Raw genomic sequence first — 17,166 nt, forward strand, 5'->3', positions numbered from 1 at the left:
ACTTGAGCAGCTGTTATATATTCTTTTACCACATCTTTATTGCAATTTGACTTTTTCAGTTAAATCTGCATTTAAATTAAACCTGAACTGAAAATTTCCCAAGTCTGTAAAACCAAAATAAAATAATAATAAAATATATAATCGTTAGAACTGATGGGGTTATCCTAAAGACCTTCAAGTGAGTGGAACTGAGATGGAAAAAAGAGGACGGAAACATGGGGGGGGGGGGGAAAAAAACAAAAACAAAAAAAAACAACAAAAAACTCAACAGTACTTGTGTAAAAACTGCTGGACTGTACACCATTGTATGTCACACTGAAGGAATTTATCTTTAAATGACTCCAATAAAAATGATTTTGCCATCATGGCTCCTTTTGGAAAAAGGAATAGCTGGCGTTTGTTACGTCACAGATGAGAAAAATCAGAGGACACTTTGATTTAACATCAGTTTTATTCAAGCAAAAATAAATTTAGGGCCCACAGAGCAGAATTGCACATATTTCCACGTAAATTCCCAAAAGTGAAGCAAGGCTTGGAAGTTATAAGATCTTAAATTCTGTGGGGGGGGGGGAAGATGAGGTTGACAATTCCATGTATGGTTAATAAAAAGCTGGCCCATAAAAGCATTTCCATGCCTACAATTTTTAGTTGTGGCTGCAGTCTGATTAAATCTGCATGCTTAACAAAAAGAGAAAAGGGTGCGGGTGAGTACATATTTGTGTTAGTGTTTATTTCTCTATCAGAAACAAGCAAGAAGTATGAGGGGGGGGGGGGGGGGAAGCTAATGATTGCTAGAAGTCAAGAAAAAAAAAATCCTGAAACTGTAACCTAAAACAGGAGCTTTAAATACCAAACAGAGTGAAAATAATATACAAAGCAATCCCAAATCCAGTGTTAGTGTCACATGTATCACAATGCCATGGACCAACAAAATATTTCCACTCTATATCACCCATGATGCTCAGCAGTACTGACCTAAACATCACAAAAAAACAAAAAAAAAACAAAACCCATACTATAGCCTAACTATGGTCAACTCTACATTTAACAGAATGCAAATAACTGTATGACAAATATGGCATGTTAGAATTTTTAATTGTTTTGTGTTAGAAGCATTGTGCATCAACAAGAATGTTTCTTCACACTGGCGTTGATCCAAAGGTCTTTATTAAAGGTTAAATTCAACTGATAGCACAGGCTAGCTGCACAGTATCTGCTGGACAGGGAGCTCACAAGGCACTACTTGTTCTCTGGCTGGCTGGTACATGTGTTCAGAAGGTATGGCTGCATTTTTGGCTGTTCTCCATTGGAGACACCTATCAAAGTCTAAAGCTAAACTGCAGATTTTCTTTCCTCTTAATTGTTGATCATTATTATTACATAAAGGCCATTTTTCTGCCACACTTAAGAGCAACTAATTGAGATAATTAATCTCTTGATACCTCATGATGGCACTTCTGTGTATTTTTTTTTTCCTTTTACATTTTATGGCAAATCTGTCAGGCAATGAGCATGCTACTTATAGTAAACATGACCAGCACTCAATCTAAACACAAGCTCATGCAAACTTTTACTGCATCCCAATTACTGCCTGAAAATGACATGAACAGGAATGGACACAGTGAGGTGGTTCAACAGTACGTTACCCATTACCAGTAAGCTTTGTGTTGTCAGAATGACTTTCCTCTTCATTCAGATCTAACATTAACTCCTTAAACATTGGACCTGATCAGCACTTAACCATGTGCAGAAATAAAATGAGTAATTAGATTTCACTAATATTTGTAAAGCTGACCAATTAAGTAAGAAAAAGCATGAGAGAGGAAAAAAAAATACTGCTGTTACACTATCAAGAGCAGAAATATTTTAAATCTGGGAAGGGGCATCTCTTCCACCATACGCAGGATTACTGTTACAATCTAAACTATACCACTGAACAGCTAATCCTTAAAGGCACTTCTCTTAGCCTGGCACACGGAATCAAACAATTGTTAATAAAATATAAAAATACAAGTTGAGGAGAGTTTACAATGTTCTTCAATTCTAGTCTTAAGGTTTGAGTATGTGTGTGTGTGTGTGTTCTGCCAAAGTCTGTTTAGACTCATATTTATAACTGGGCTTTAGTCAAGTTATAAACACATTTCTGTACATATGTTTGTTTTCTTTGGTATGTATATATCCTAGTAATGTCTGGAATTTTGTAATGTTATAGGTTAAAACTGTGACTAAGGCACATAAGCAATCACACACGCACACACAGGGCAATCCAGAACAAAGAATGAAGACCCCTGTAGAGGTGGAAAATGTGGAGCTACTCTGAGACACGAGTCACATAGCTCCACTTCTCTTCTTTATCGTATCTTCTACCCCTCCTCCTCCTGTTGCTTACTTAGAGTAATTCCAGACTGTGAATGAATTAACAAGTTTGTTTAAACCAAATGTTTTATATAAGACATTATAAAAGAGAGATATGACACTAAAGGAACTGTGGGGGGGAATTCCATAAAGGCAAAAGACAGAGGCTGCATTATGTAATTGGGTGTACTTCTTCTTGGCTTACTGCATCCATAACATGAACTAGCATGAATAATGATGGGGGAATAGTATGGATAGTAGATGTAAAACTTTAAGTAAATAAAGCTTTTTGAATGTTTGGGGGCAAAGTCCGTAAACTTTATAACTCTTATCAGATAAGTCATCAAATGACACATCACATGATCTTGAACAGTTGATGTGTGTTTGCCTCTTAAAAGAGCACCAATGTAGCAGTACACCTAACACAGTTTCCGAAACTACAACACTGTAGAGAGTTCTTAATGCTTTGTTTTATGTTTGAAGTAACACAAACTGTAACAACACTGTTGATGAGCACATCCTTAATACTCACTAATAATGATGACGATGATGAACACAATGACAGCTATCAGGATCGCCCACATCTGAAACAATTAAAGATAATTTCTACGTTATTACACAAGAACTATATCTGTAATACCTCCTCATTTTGTTGAATAAAAACAGGAAGTCTTCACCATAAGTCATGCAAATATATACTGTAAGTTGTGTAGTTAAATAAAAACAATTAATTTAATAAACCTCAGTCTTTGAAGACTTTAAAAATAGAGTGCATCATATCAGTTAGAGTAATTGTTATTTAAAGTGGTGGAAAGTGTGTGACTTTTGAACCAAACTTTGTTTAAGCACCTTGCAGTTCTTCCACCAGTACTTCCTTTTCAGCTTAGCTGCACTGGTCTCAAACTGGGAGGCTCCAGCCTGGAGTGCATCGGCTCGGTCATCCAGTTCAGACAGCTTCTGATCACGCTCCAGCACTTTGTCCACATTAACACGCATAATGTCCACCACCTACTCAAAACAAACATAATATTCATTTTTTGCAATCTGTTTCTTGATGTACATGGGTGTTAGGCAATCTTGAGCCCTCACTGTAAATAAATCTGCCCTAATTTGTTTTTCTCTGGAGGGCATAGGAAAGAATCATAAGAGAAAGAAGAAAAATGCCAAATAAATAAATCAACAGGGTAAAATAACTCCTACAGACTCCACTTTTAGTCAGACACACATGCATGTGCATAAACACAGATTACACGTAACCCATATGTTCCACTGATCCACAAACCCAACTACTGCCCCTCCTCTCAGACAGAGCTGCAGGTTGGAGGGGAGGGTGTAGGCCCGTGCATGCCTTACATAACCATGGAGACAGTGATTATGTAAGCGTTTGGCAGCCAATTGGACACTTTCTGTGACGTGCTGAGGTTAAAGATCTATGAGGGAGTGGCTTATCCCAAGAAGGGCTACAACCGAGAGAGCGAGAGAGAGCAAGATGTAAAGGGAATTAAGAGTGAGACTTGGCAGCCTATTTTCTTAGTGGCCTCACTGACATGGTTCTGAATGCTATTTCTCAAAACTGGATGAGGACTGCCTTTCACTGAATGTCCTTTGGCAGTCTTTTGGAGTATTAGAGAGCAAATTATTCCACATTATGGTGAATTGTAACACTGCTGCCAAGAGTTATGCAAGGTTCTGTGTGAGACCAACATCAAGGAAAAGAGGGAGTGACACAAAGCAAGTGAAGACAGACAGGGGTGGAGTTCAAGGCCATAGGCTAGGTGAGAAAAATGATGCAAAGTGAACAAGATGAGGTTATTTAAGGATTTTTAATGCTTGAAAAGATTTTTTATTATTTGACACTGTGACTCCACCAACTATCTTTTCATTATTTAACTATTCACTCCTGGATTACGGCTGTGCTACTATGCAATTATTTAAAAATAAATAAATACAAATTGTTGATTGAATCTTTCTCTACTTGCATCTTCTCCTTTATTTGTGTACAGCTGGACTGGTACATAAGCATTTAATTAACCATATAACCATATAACTGAGAAATAGAGCTGGGCGATATGAGATTTTTTCATATCACGATATGTTTTTTTCATTTCAGGCGATAACGATATCTATCACGATATAAGCCAAATAACTATATTTGTAAGATTTAAATGTGCCGTTGCTCACAAGTAAAATGTGAAATAATCAGCAGCTTGTTTTTATTTAAATATTTATTTCCCATAATAAGTTCAACAGGGTAGATGTACTTAAGGAACATGAGACTTTTTCAGATAGATAAAGGCAAATATTGCAAACTACACAAAAGGCAGCCGCTAAAGCGTTTAAGTTTCAAAATAGAACAAACGAAACAGACTAAATTGTCAATTCCACTTAGAAACAAAATATTAATTCTAAAAATAAATCTTAGTTTGTTTTACAGAAGAACAGACAAAACTGACTAACTTTTGTCAATATCAAATAAACTGAGAACTAAAAGGAAATTCTCAATCTCTCCTTGTTGTATAGCTTAGCTTTTCAAACAGTTTTAACAGTTACTTTAGTCTGACAAAAGCCGAATGACGAATTAGCGCTTCCAGTCAGACACTGAGGCTACGTCCACACGTACACGGGTATTTTTGAAAACGGAGATTTTCCGTTTTCGTTTTAAAAAATAATCCCGTCCACACATAAAGGCAGAAATGAAGGAAAACGCTGCTATGAACATGCCAAAGCAGCAGGTGGCGCTAGATTCCTAACCGTGCAGAAATATTGGCCAATCAGAAGTCTAGAAGCCTCGGTGGGAAAAAGTAAACAAAGCTGGGGCACAGAAGCAGAACCGAGTCGTATGTGTGGACGGAGAGTAACTGTGTGTATATGTAAGCATTTAAACACTGCAGAGAGTAGAATTAACAGTAACAGTATTGTAGAAATTCATTTCACCGAAACAATAACGTGGCGCACAGTGTGACGCATGCACCAGTTTATTGTATTTCCAGACTTGCTTTCGGCACAATTTACAGTGCACGCTACTCTGTTTTTTGTCAGACTTGAAATAGCCGAAATACCTTCACACTACGGAACTTCTATGGCTCTTCCGTTCGACAATCTCTCCGGCATTGCAACCATCATCTGTTTTCTCTTCGGTCACGCTCGGTTGATTTTTCTAGTCGGCACACTAATTTCCTCCATTACGCGCTGGCTCCATTACCCGCTGGCTGCTTCCCAAACAAACACACGTGTGGCTTGGCACTTGTGCTGTACGTAACAAGCCACGCGACGTGACGCTGCGGCTGTGATTGGTTCGGCTCTGCGTTACTTAATTTGGATTGGCTGACTTTTTAAAAAAAAAAAAAAAAAAAAAAAAAAAAAGAGGACAAGAGCGGCGAGGTCTATCGCGATAGCTTAATTTCTCTATCGAGTAAAAGTTATATCGCGATACATATCGTTATCGTTCTATCGCCCAGCTCTACTGAGAAATGAACCTGAAGTTGGAGATGAAGTAGCATTAAGGGCAGGCATCTTTGGAGAGGTGGTTTCAAATTTCTTAGCTTGAGAGGAAACGATCTGGTGCATTTGTAACACTAAAGCACTCATGAATTAAGATTTGAACATATTTTGGGGATCCTTATCAATAAGCCATAAGAGAATAGAACTGTTGGCCTCAAATTAAATTCTGAAATTAAATAGAAGCCAGTTTTCACATATTTCATACCTCATCCACCTGGGCCTGCGTCTGCTGCAAGCGCTTATTGCCGGCCGCTGCGGCAGAACCTTCTGGACCAACTGCTGACCTGAAGAAATTTACAAAAAAACCCCCAAAAAAAACCCAGTGTAAATCTTAGCCCCCTGTGAAATGTCTTAGAAACATCTGTTACATAACATCACAATCTCCCACTAAAACCTTAAAGGAAACCAGTCAGTTTTAGGTACAAGAAAAAAGAAAAACAGTCCTCTCAGAGGAAATTGCTTGATATAGCACCCAATCTGTGGGATAGCTAAAGGTCAACAGGAGTAACAGTTCATAGTGAGCTAAAACAGAACAATTCAGTGTCTCTGACTGTACACAACAGCCAGCCATGCACGCACAAAAAAAAATTAATTAAATTAATTAAAAACACCTCACTGATGTTCCTCAACTCATGCTCCATTGTATCAACTGAGGATAGACAATAAGTGGCAAGAGATTATTTTTCATACAACAATAGACTTGACAGTGATGTGGCTTAAGTAAATGCTTGCCCAAAATAATGGTTTAAGTATATTCTTAACAGTTAAAAAGCTGACATCAGATAGCATGAAAAGCTATTCAAATAAGATGATGTCCCACACAATCCTGCTAAAATAGCAAGCATCACATTTATTATTATCTGATGCATTTTTTTTTTTAACTCTAAGAAACTGTTAAAAACAATAACAAAAATATAAACCGGAGACAAAGCAAAAAGTTTTTTCCTTCTGGTTCCCATTGATTTAATTTAAATAAGTATTTATTTAGATTCCTAAATATGATATGCATTCATTGTCCCAATGGCTTTTTAACAGTGGTTATTTACTGCCACCCCCTGACCTGAAAGAGCATTGCTTTGCAATGACTTTTCGTAACATTGAAACTAACTTGAAAGTTGGGTTGTTATTTACACCAGGGCTATACAAAGATTATTATGATTCAGTCTAAGTCAAGTGTGGCCATTAATTACATAAATTCTGACTCAGGCCAAATTACAATATTAGTTTAAATGTAAAACAGTTTAGGCAGATATAAGCAGTCTGCTGCCTGATATTACTGATTTGCCAATGCATTGTAGCAGTCTTTAAAAATGAAAGTAAAGAATAGATGGGAGAAACATCTGTCTGGCCCTAATAAGCAGGCATACCCATGTTTGCTAAAATATAGTTGATGGCAAGAGCTTGCTAAAACTACATGTGTTTATATTTAAAAAACAAACAATCCCCAAAACAAAACACAGGAACAAGCCACAGTTAACTCAACAGAAACAGCATCTGTCTGGAAGCCAAAGGTACCCAGTTTCCTGAAGAAAAACAATCAATGATGCAAGTTATTCCAAAAGGAAGTCTATGTGAAATGGGTGGATTAAGTGCCTCTCCTCTATGCCCCCAAGATAACAACTTTACAGCCACGTCTAATTCACGTATATTTAAAAAGATAAACTATTTTGAATTTTGATTGCATGAATTTGATACAAATAAACACAAAAAACAAGCAAACTATTACAAACAAACTGCAGATATACATTTCCTGCAGCTGCTGCTAGTATCAAAACTACACTACAGCATCAGTGGTGGGCTTCATTCTCTAATATGTAAAAAGGCTGGAACTTACCACGAGTACACACATAAAATTAGCCTCAGATTCATGTAATATTCACCGGAACCAATTGTGTTTGTACCATTGTGCATATGACTGTTTCATAATAATTTTAAATTGATGGTTGCCATATACATACAGCCCACTTTCCTTTAAATGAAAACACATTTTTCTCAACGAGGGCCATGGCAAGAGCTGGGATTGCAATTTTTTTTAAGATTTATTTATTTATTTATTTTTAAAAAGAGCATCTAATTTATGCAACTGGAAAAAAAATAAATAAAAATGCTGGATCCCTTGGGGAATGTGTGGCTCGGTTAAAAACAAATTGATGTCTAACTAGGATACAATGAAGGTAGGTTTAATAAACAAATGCAGTAAACGTTTTTTCTCTTTTGTTTTGTTTGGTCTTTGTATTCGTGAAGAGCAAGTGGATAAAGAGTGGATTACCAAATATGTGTTATGTTAAAAAAAAGAAAAAGAATTTGGTCAATACTTTTAACCAAACTCATTATTTTTATGTATTCAAGTCTATGAGTTTCTATCTTTGACTTTTTTGGAAAAGCTGTAAATAACAATAATCGATTTTTATTCATTAATTAGTTTAGCAATGTGCATTGGTGTGTCTATGTGTAGGTTTATGTAGTTTCACATTTGTGTTTAGGCATTACTTGTGCAAAGATAGCAACCTTTGCCATTGCACCAGAGTTCACGTGAAGACTCTTTAGTTGAACTATGTAGGTCTGATACCATGTCTACACACACACACCTCTTTTCTACTAATGCTGTGCATGTGCCTAATCTACAACCACAGAAATAAATATAGGTGCAGGGCCAAAAAGCTGACACTCACATGTCACCACTTCGCTGCTCCCAAATTGGGAACAAGTGATGACAGTGGCTTTTGAAGGTGTACCTAAAAAATTAACCAGATGCAGCCTAGGATCTTTTGTGCATTATGATTTTCCTTTCCATTTCAGTGAAACCAATTTAAGATAAATGAGGCTACAAGTGGGGCTGCCACGATTAGTCGACTATTAAAATTGTTGACGACTGATTTAATAGTCGACGCGTCGTTTGAAGCTTTGTAAGATCCCAAAAGATGCAGGAATAAGTAGTAGGATTTAAGAGTGTAATAACGGACTGAAACAGAAGATGGCAGCACTGCATGTACAAGGATGCCAGCTGCCTTTAACCCTTTAAGACCTACCATAGAACCAAGTCCGCCAGAGCTTATATTATATTTTTACATGGTGTGGTGCCATTTTTGGTGTACAGTCGAGTCTTAATAGCTTACTTACAACTGGGCTCGTCACGCTCTCTTCTTGGCTGCAGTGGTTATTATTATATTTACATGCTTCCAGCTCCCGTTTTTGCTCGATGACAACTCGTACCTTTCCACTCCCCTTTTTCTCCCTCCTCGCGCTCACAGACATAACGTGTATGGCAGTTCATTCTCCCTGCAACACGGACTACACTGCCCATGATGCTACATTCTTTAGAGCTATGCTTGTAGCATTCTGCCTGTTAGCTTAGCACGACAACAACAACAACGAAAGGTGCTCTCTCTCACCCAGGAAACACACAGTCGCAGAGAGAGAGAGAGAGCGTCACCCTGTAACCATGGCAACCGTAACGCTGCCACCTGGAACAAAAGAACGTAGCTGTCAAACAAAACCCAAACAGTCCTGACCCGCGACAATATGAAACAGGAAAGTACCGCAGTGTAATCCATTTATTTCAACAAAGTAACTGTATTCTGAATACCACCTTTTTAAACGGTAACTGTAACGGAATACAGTTACTCATATTTTGTATTTTAAATACGTAACGGCGGTACATGTATTCCGTCACTCCCCAACACTGTCGATAGCTAGCCGGGGGCAAGGCTCACTAGTTCCGGTGAGAATACCGGACTCCATTTTCAAACCCACTGCAGTCTTTCGCTACTCAGGTTAAACATGATACAGTGGGGCAAAAAAGTATTTAGTCAGCCACCGATTGTGCAAGTTCCCCCACTTAAAATGATGACAGAGGTCAGTAATTTGCACCAGAGGTACACTTCAACTGTGAGAGACAGAATGTGAAAAAGAAAAAAGAAAAATCCATGAATTCACATGGTAGGATTTGTAAAGAATTTATTCGTAAATTAGGGTGGAAAATAAGTATTTGGTCACCTCAAACAAGGAAAATCTCTGGCTCTCACAGACCTGTAACGTCTTCTATAAGAAGCTTTTCTGTCCCCCACTCGTTACCTGTATAAATGGCACCTGTTTGAACTCATCATCTGTATAAAAGACACCTGTCCACAGCCTCAAACAGTCAGACTCCAAACTCCGCCATGGCCAAGACCAAAGAGCTTTCGAAGGACACCAGGAAAAGTATTGTAGACCTGCACCAGACTGGGAAGAGTGAATCTACAATAGGCAAGCAGCTTTGTGTGAAAAAAATCAACTGTGGGAGCAATCATCAGAAAATGGAAGACATACAAGACCACTGATAATCTCCCTCGATCTGGGGCTCCACGCAAGATCTCATCCCGTGGGGTCAAAATGATCATGAGAACGGTGAGCAAAGATCCCAGAACCACACGGGGGGACCTGGTGAATGACCTGCAGAGAGCTGGGACCAAAGTAACAAAGGTCACCATCAGTAACACACTACAACGGCAGGGAATCAAATCCCGCAGTGCCAGACGTGTTCCGCTGCTGAAGCCAGTGCATGTCCAGGCCCGTCTGAAGTTTGCCAGAGAGCACATGGATGATACAGCAGAGGATTGGGAGAATGTCATGTGGTCAGATGAAACCAAAGTAGAACTTTTTGGTATAAACTCAACTCGTCGTGTTTGGAGGAAGAAGAATACTGAGTTGCATCCCAAGAACACCATACCTACTGGGCCAAAATACCAGCTACTGTGTGTGCAAACCTGGTAAAGACCTATAGTAAACGTTTGACCTCTGTTATTGCCAACAAAGGTTATGTTACAAAGTATTGAGTTGTATTTTTGTTATTGACCAAATACTTATTTTCCACCCTGATTTACGAATAAATTCTTTACAAATCCTACCATGTGGATTCATGGATTTTTTTTCACATTCTGTCTCTCACAGTTGAAGTGTACCTCTGGTGCAAATTACTGACCTCTGTCATCATTTTAGGTGGGGGAACTTGCACAATCGGTGGCTGACTAAATACTTTTTAGTATATAAGCAGTGTTGGGAAGGTTACTTTTAAAATGTATTCCATTACAGAATACAGAATACATGCCCCAAAATGTATTCTGTAACGTATTCCGTTATGTTACTCAATGACAGTAACGTATTCTGAATACTTTGGATTACTTAATATATTATCATGCTTTTTACAACTACGTGAATGTACTATTGCTGTGATTTATTACTGTTACTGAAGGTCCGCGGCTCCGAACCCGTAGTAAAGGGACCTCTGACTAATACGGTGAGTTCCGTGTTGGGCTCATAGCCGAAAAACAGCTTTACTTTGTTGTCTGGGTCAACTTTGCTTGCGAGAGACAGAGAGAGGCGTTGAAAGGCTGCTCCAACGGAACTTATTGTTTCGGAGGAAAACACGGCGTACAGTCGAGTCTTAATAGCTTACTTACAACTGGGCTCGTCAGGCACTCTTCTTGGCTGCAGTGGTTATTATTATTATTACTACTATTATATTTACATGCTTCCAGCTCCCGTTTTTGCTCGATGACACCTGGTACTTTTCCACTCGCCTTTTTCTCCCTCCTCGCACTCACAGACATATAACAAGTATGGCAGTCCATTCTCCCAGCAGCACGGACTACACTGCCTATGAGGCTACATTCTTTAGAGCATGTACCTGTAGCATTCTGCCTATTAGCTTAGCACAACAACAACAACAAAAAGGCGCTCTCTCACCCAGGAAACACACAGAGAGAGAGCGTCACCCTGTAACCATGGCAACCGTAACGCTGCCGCCTGGAACAACAGAACAGCTGTCAAACAAAACCCAAACAGTCCTGACCCACCACAATATGAAACAGGAAAGTACCACTGTGTAATCCATTTATTTCAACAAAGTAACTGTATTCTGAATACCACCTTTTTAAACGGTAACTGTAACGGAATACAGTTACTCATATTTTGTATTTTAAATACGTAACGGCGGTACATGTATGCCGTTACTCCCCAACACTGTATATAAGTCACTTAGATAACTTAAAAATGCTATTGTTTGGCTTTTTTCAGTATTTTATTTGTTCCCGAGTAAATCGGTTTGGCTGAGATTAAAGTTATAGTTTTTACACTGCTGAATAAACGTCAAGCAGACAACCAGTTATCAGAAGTGTGAGATGCTCAAGAATATACTCCGGTGTCCTGTTATATTATATTATATTAGATAAAACTTTATTAATCCCTAGGGTGGGTTCCTCCAGGAAATTAGGTATTTTAGATAGCGGCTGAGTTTATTAAACTCCACTGAAACAACCTGTAAATTTCATTAAAATTTAATAAACTATCATCATGTCTTTATTTTTAGTTAGCACATACCTTAAACATTTAAAGCTATAAGCTAATGATAGTTATATAAGAGCACATGCATGCTGGTGCAATAAGCTGTACGTTGTACATCCAATGGACGCATGATCTGATTAGTTGACTAATGGCAAAAATAATTGGTGACTAGTCGACTATCAAAATAATAGTTTGTGGCAGCCCTAGCTACAAGTTCTCAGTTCTAAGGCACCAAGGAAGAGCTGGCTCACCACTGCATTAAAATAAAAAGAAAGGCATCAAGATGCAATTTAAGTCCCGCCTTTCAGCCTCAATTTAACTCACTGAACAAAAATTGCAGATAAATTTTATTTTTGCTTTATTGCTTCATTTGAATTAAGTTTCCATTTGACCATATGTTATGGATTCACAGCCACAGTTTCCAAATGCAAAGGCTACAGTTGCAAGCATTCAACTACCAACCTTACTGCTAATTAAGTGATGGAGACAAATTTAAAACAACTTTGGAGTAAATTGTCCAGTTACATTTGGACCACTTCAAATAAACGACTGAGTGCAGAAACTGTGATCGTGGTTAACTGAATATTCTTGTTAACCCTCTTGCATTAATAGATTTATTTTATTTCAAATCTATTGTAAATCTACTATCCATACATTCCGGGACCTAATTTTACATTATCATCACTGTTGTATCTATACTACTGATCGACTACCATCACTACAATGAACAGAAATGACTATAACATCATGAAAGAATGACTTTTATGGTTTAATCAAATCATCACTCAATTTCAGAAAGACATGCAAATTCTCTGTCAAGGATTTTTGTTTAATATGGACAAAAATAGTTGTAGAAATCTGTCTGTGATTCATTACGAAAACGCTGAGTACAGTGCCTCTATGTGCACTGTGTGTGTGTGTGTGTGTGTGTGTGTGTGTGTGTGTGTATGTATGTATGTATGTATGTATGTGTGTATATATATATATATATATATATATATATATATATATTTTTTTTTATTAGTTTAAAAGGGGAAAAAAAAAGCTTCCTCTCTTGATGCTGTAAGGCAATACACCTTCCCAGAAAGTAAACACTCACGAAACACGTCTTTTCCCTTGTTCTTTCATTACCCCTAAGCTTCAAAGCGCCTACTAATACACATATTGACCGAGAAACATATCAGAGTACAGTTCCTAACTGTGTCAACAAAGAAAAAAAAACGGTAGATGCTGATGATGGAAATAACGTTAGATAACGGCATTACCGACAACGGGGTGTAAGTTATTACTGGAGTGGCAAGTATTCAGCTTAGATATAGTTTAAAACTTATTTTAATTACCCAGTCATCAACATGATTACGACCTATTAAAACAGAAACACTTCGGCCATAAATATTATATTTCCTGTTTACAACTTTGCGTTGCCTTTGATTGTGTCTTGATATTATTTTAGTCATATCCAAATTAGAGCTACAATAATTAGAAATCACAAAGCGACATACACAAACATTTTAAGCTTGTTAAATAAAAGTATACAGCAGTAGTTTTTAGATAGGCCAACGACACAGGAAACGGTAGTTTCTAAGCATAGACTAAAACGCTAGCACATATCGTTGTCTAACAGTAAGATTCGTGTAACAGTAACAGCTGTGGCCTGTATACAAACCGATTGTGTACACTCTTTCTTGACTATCTACATAACTAGCAAAGATAAGTTGATATGATGAGGAGTGAGCAACGTTAGATAACTTTAATGCAGCGTTGCTGCTGTGGCTAAGCTAGCTCACATCTCGAAGACGGGCACTAGCACTTGTTGCAGGCTAGTAGCAAAAGTTCTGGGCGTTGTTTTTGCGCCCGCGTCTTGAAGTATTACCAGAAAAAAAACGGAAGCGAAATCGTCAACATCTGACTGACAAATAAAAGTGTGCGGTATAGGATAGACTTACATTGCAAAACGAAATTTCCTCAAACGACACCGCTGCCGATTTTTGCTTGGTAGCTCACTGTCAACCCGAAACAGTCCCAGCCGTACCAGCGGTTTTTGTGCCGCTTTCAAGGTTGCCGGAATTAGGAACTATCACGCGTATTTACATTTCACAAGGAAAATGCGCACTTTAATAAAACCAGAAATCATAGAAATTTCTTTTCATATCGATATCGATACGTGACAATAAATTATAATAACCCATTTAGCCTGGTGACTAACCTTTAGTTGACTACATTTAGCATTTAAATAAAAAAATAAATAAAAGAATTTTCCCTGCAAACTTACAGTAAATACATAAACTTTTACAGTACTAAATTATTTTAAAGAAATAAATTACAAAATCGGATCATACTATCTGGTAACTACTTTATTTGATGAAAGCATGAGTTTGCGGTGAGCACGTGAAGGCAACATTAAAGAGGTCGTGACTTATAGCTTCCGCATGCCTACCATTATTAAAAGCAATTAAAAGCAACGCACACTTCGCACACCTTAGTCAATAATCATTAAAGAGTTAACTACTCAAATCAGTCTTATTCACCTTTTATTTATTTCATTTCTATTTGCAAGCTACAGTAGACATGCAAGGAGCAGGCCCAAGCCCGTGATCAGCATGTGGCTTATGAGAACAAAAAGTCATCCCTATCCACACATCATCAACAAATACTAACCACCAACAACTGAAAAAATAGGAGTAGCGAAACTTTATTCATTCAAACTGTTAAAGAGAGTATATATGTGTGTGTATGCAAGTATAGCAGATTTATATGAAACATTTAGAACAAATCAATCTTTAAGTGCTTCCTTAAACTGTAAAAACTGAATGCAGTCTGAAGACAACAGTGAAAGAACTGAGTTTTTGTGTCAGTCACTGAGTTGTAGTATGTGGTTTAAGAGAGCAGGTGCTAATTCCCTAAAATGCTTTATTAATGGATTCATATCATACAAAACTAATGCAAAAACAATTCTGCAACAACACAACATTGGCCAACACGAGTTAAGTTTATGAGAGAGTTTACTGAGTTTACTTTTGAAGGATAACAGCATTACAAATTTACATTACAAAGTGATCAAAACGCATAATGATATGTGTTTTGGGGTAATCAAAGGCCACAGGAAGGAAACAATAGCCTAGCAACAGAAATGATCCCTTTACAGTTGTGTTCAGAAGTTTACATACACTCATCATGGGCATAAATGTCTTGGTAATTTTGTTCTTTCTCCAGGGTGAAATGATTGCACGGAATACATCTTTATTGACTTTAAGACAACTAGAACTGGGTGCATATGTTTGATTTGTTTTTTTTTCTCTAATCTACACAGGGTTAAAAGTATGCATGCAGCCTGGAAGATGTCTGGAAGATGACCCAAACTGTTACGGTCTGGGTGAGTCACAGTATTTTCTCCAGCAGCAGCTCTCCTCCTCTGGGTAGAGACTTGTTGCTCCTCCCTGGCTGCCCACCTTTGGGCAATTATTCCACCAGTATATACACAGCAAATTCAAAAGTGTTAAATATTTTGGTGTTAGTAGTCTTCTTGCAAAAGTAGAGTTAATTTTACTCTAAGCAGAGTCACATTCTTTTAATGTAACTCTGAGGTGTAAAATGATAGTAGCTAAAATCGAGTGTTAAAAATGAGTGTTTCTATTTCAAATCTGGGGGTGTTACAATGGAAACATTAACTCTTGACCTCTTAACGCTAAACTCCTAGAGTATGGAAGAAATATAGTATCATCAGAATTCAAGTATTTTTAGACATTGAATTTATGACACTGAATTTTTATCCTCCAAATTTCCCTGCAAAAATATTCACCTGAAAAAAATTCACCTGCAAAAAATTCACCTGCAAAAATTCACCTGCAAAAAATTCACCTGCCAAAAATTCACCTGCCAAAAATTCACCTGCAAAAATTCACCTGAAAAAAATTCACCTGCAAAAAATTCACCTGCAAAAATTCACCTGCAAAAATTCAACTGCAAAAGTGATGAACTTTAATGACCCAAGCCAGAGCAATCAGACAAGACAGAGGCAGACCAGACAGTGAAGAAAACAAGGCAAACATTAGAAATATTAAAACGGAAATATAGAATTAATATAACATACAATTGGGGAAAATGTAAGGAACACAATGTAAATGATATTGTAAAGATATCAGATTAAAAGTCTGATGCTAAGATTAAAAGTCTGATGCTCTTCCATCTGAGCTACCCAGGCAACAAGAGTCACGTGTTTGTCCTCTGGGACACATATTGTCTTTCTTTTCTGTAAAAACGTGATCTCTTATCCTCTCATTTTACTGTAGGTACTGGTGAGGATTTGCAGTTAGATATTATTAAATGGTCATTTCAGACAAGAGCCAAGGGAAGGATTTGATTCTAGGGGAAACATCGCTAGGCTGTATTATGACGTGTGATCACCCAACCTACAAAGCCCTAGGTAAGTCAATGGTATAATGGGTGAGGCCTGGGAGCTTCTGAAGGAGGACCTTCTTCAAATTCCACCTCCACTTGATGGACGTTTGCAAGCTGCACCATCTGTGTTTGTTTTCTCATTTGATGGCAATGATCCACGTAGTTGTAGGCCGTATAATGAAGTCCTACCAACAAACCTACCAAGCCCTAGATGGTGACCAAAAGAGCTTTGCCGAAACCCAGGATCGAACTAGGGTCCTTTAGATCTTCAGTCTAACGCTCTCCCAGCTGAGCTATTTCGGCACGTTTTGCAATGGAAAGTGCTCAAAAATTGCATTCTAATCACCAGTCAGGTCTACAGCTGGCCAAACTGCACTACAGCTGCCATTCTGAGACACTGGATCAATGTGAAGTGAACTTTTAAGCTTTGGATTTAACAGTGAACTGTGATGAACTTTGCTCTCTTAAAGAGCAAAGTTGCTCTCTTAAAGTAAGACAGAAAAAAAGTGAAAGTGTAACGTGTCGAGAAACCCAGGGCGGATTTGGTGAGATTGGCATGTCTTAGACACCGGGTTTCGCAAAGGAGCTGAG

At 37.9% G+C, this 17,166-nt stretch overlaps 1 protein-coding gene and 1 non-coding gene across 2 annotated transcripts; both read right to left on the reverse strand.

Annotated features, from left to right (window-relative positions):
* Positions 1-432: 432 nt before the first annotated feature.
* On the reverse strand, positions 433-14,246 carry vamp3 (vesicle-associated membrane protein 3 (cellubrevin)). The gene is made up of 5 exons (XM_026168348.1): positions 14,124-14,246; positions 6,062-6,140; positions 3,205-3,363; positions 2,888-2,939; positions 433-2,405 (listed from the first exon to the last, which is right to left on the reverse strand). Coding segments are annotated over exons 1-5 (312 nt in total). The 5' UTR covers positions 14,126-14,246; the 3' UTR covers positions 433-2,385.
* A 2,559-nt stretch (positions 14,247-16,805) lies between these two features.
* Positions 16,806-16,878, reverse strand: trnaf-gaa (transfer RNA phenylalanine (anticodon GAA)). Its single transcript has one exon. It is a non-coding gene; the product is annotated as a tRNA-Phe (tRNA).
* Positions 16,879-17,166: the final 288 nt, after the last annotated feature.

The sequence above is a fragment of the Astatotilapia calliptera genome, chromosome 5 (genome assembly GCF_900246225.1).
Source record: "Astatotilapia calliptera chromosome 5, fAstCal1.2, whole genome shotgun sequence".
In the NCBI taxonomy this organism is placed as follows: Eukaryota; Metazoa; Chordata; class Actinopteri; order Cichliformes; family Cichlidae; genus Astatotilapia; species Astatotilapia calliptera.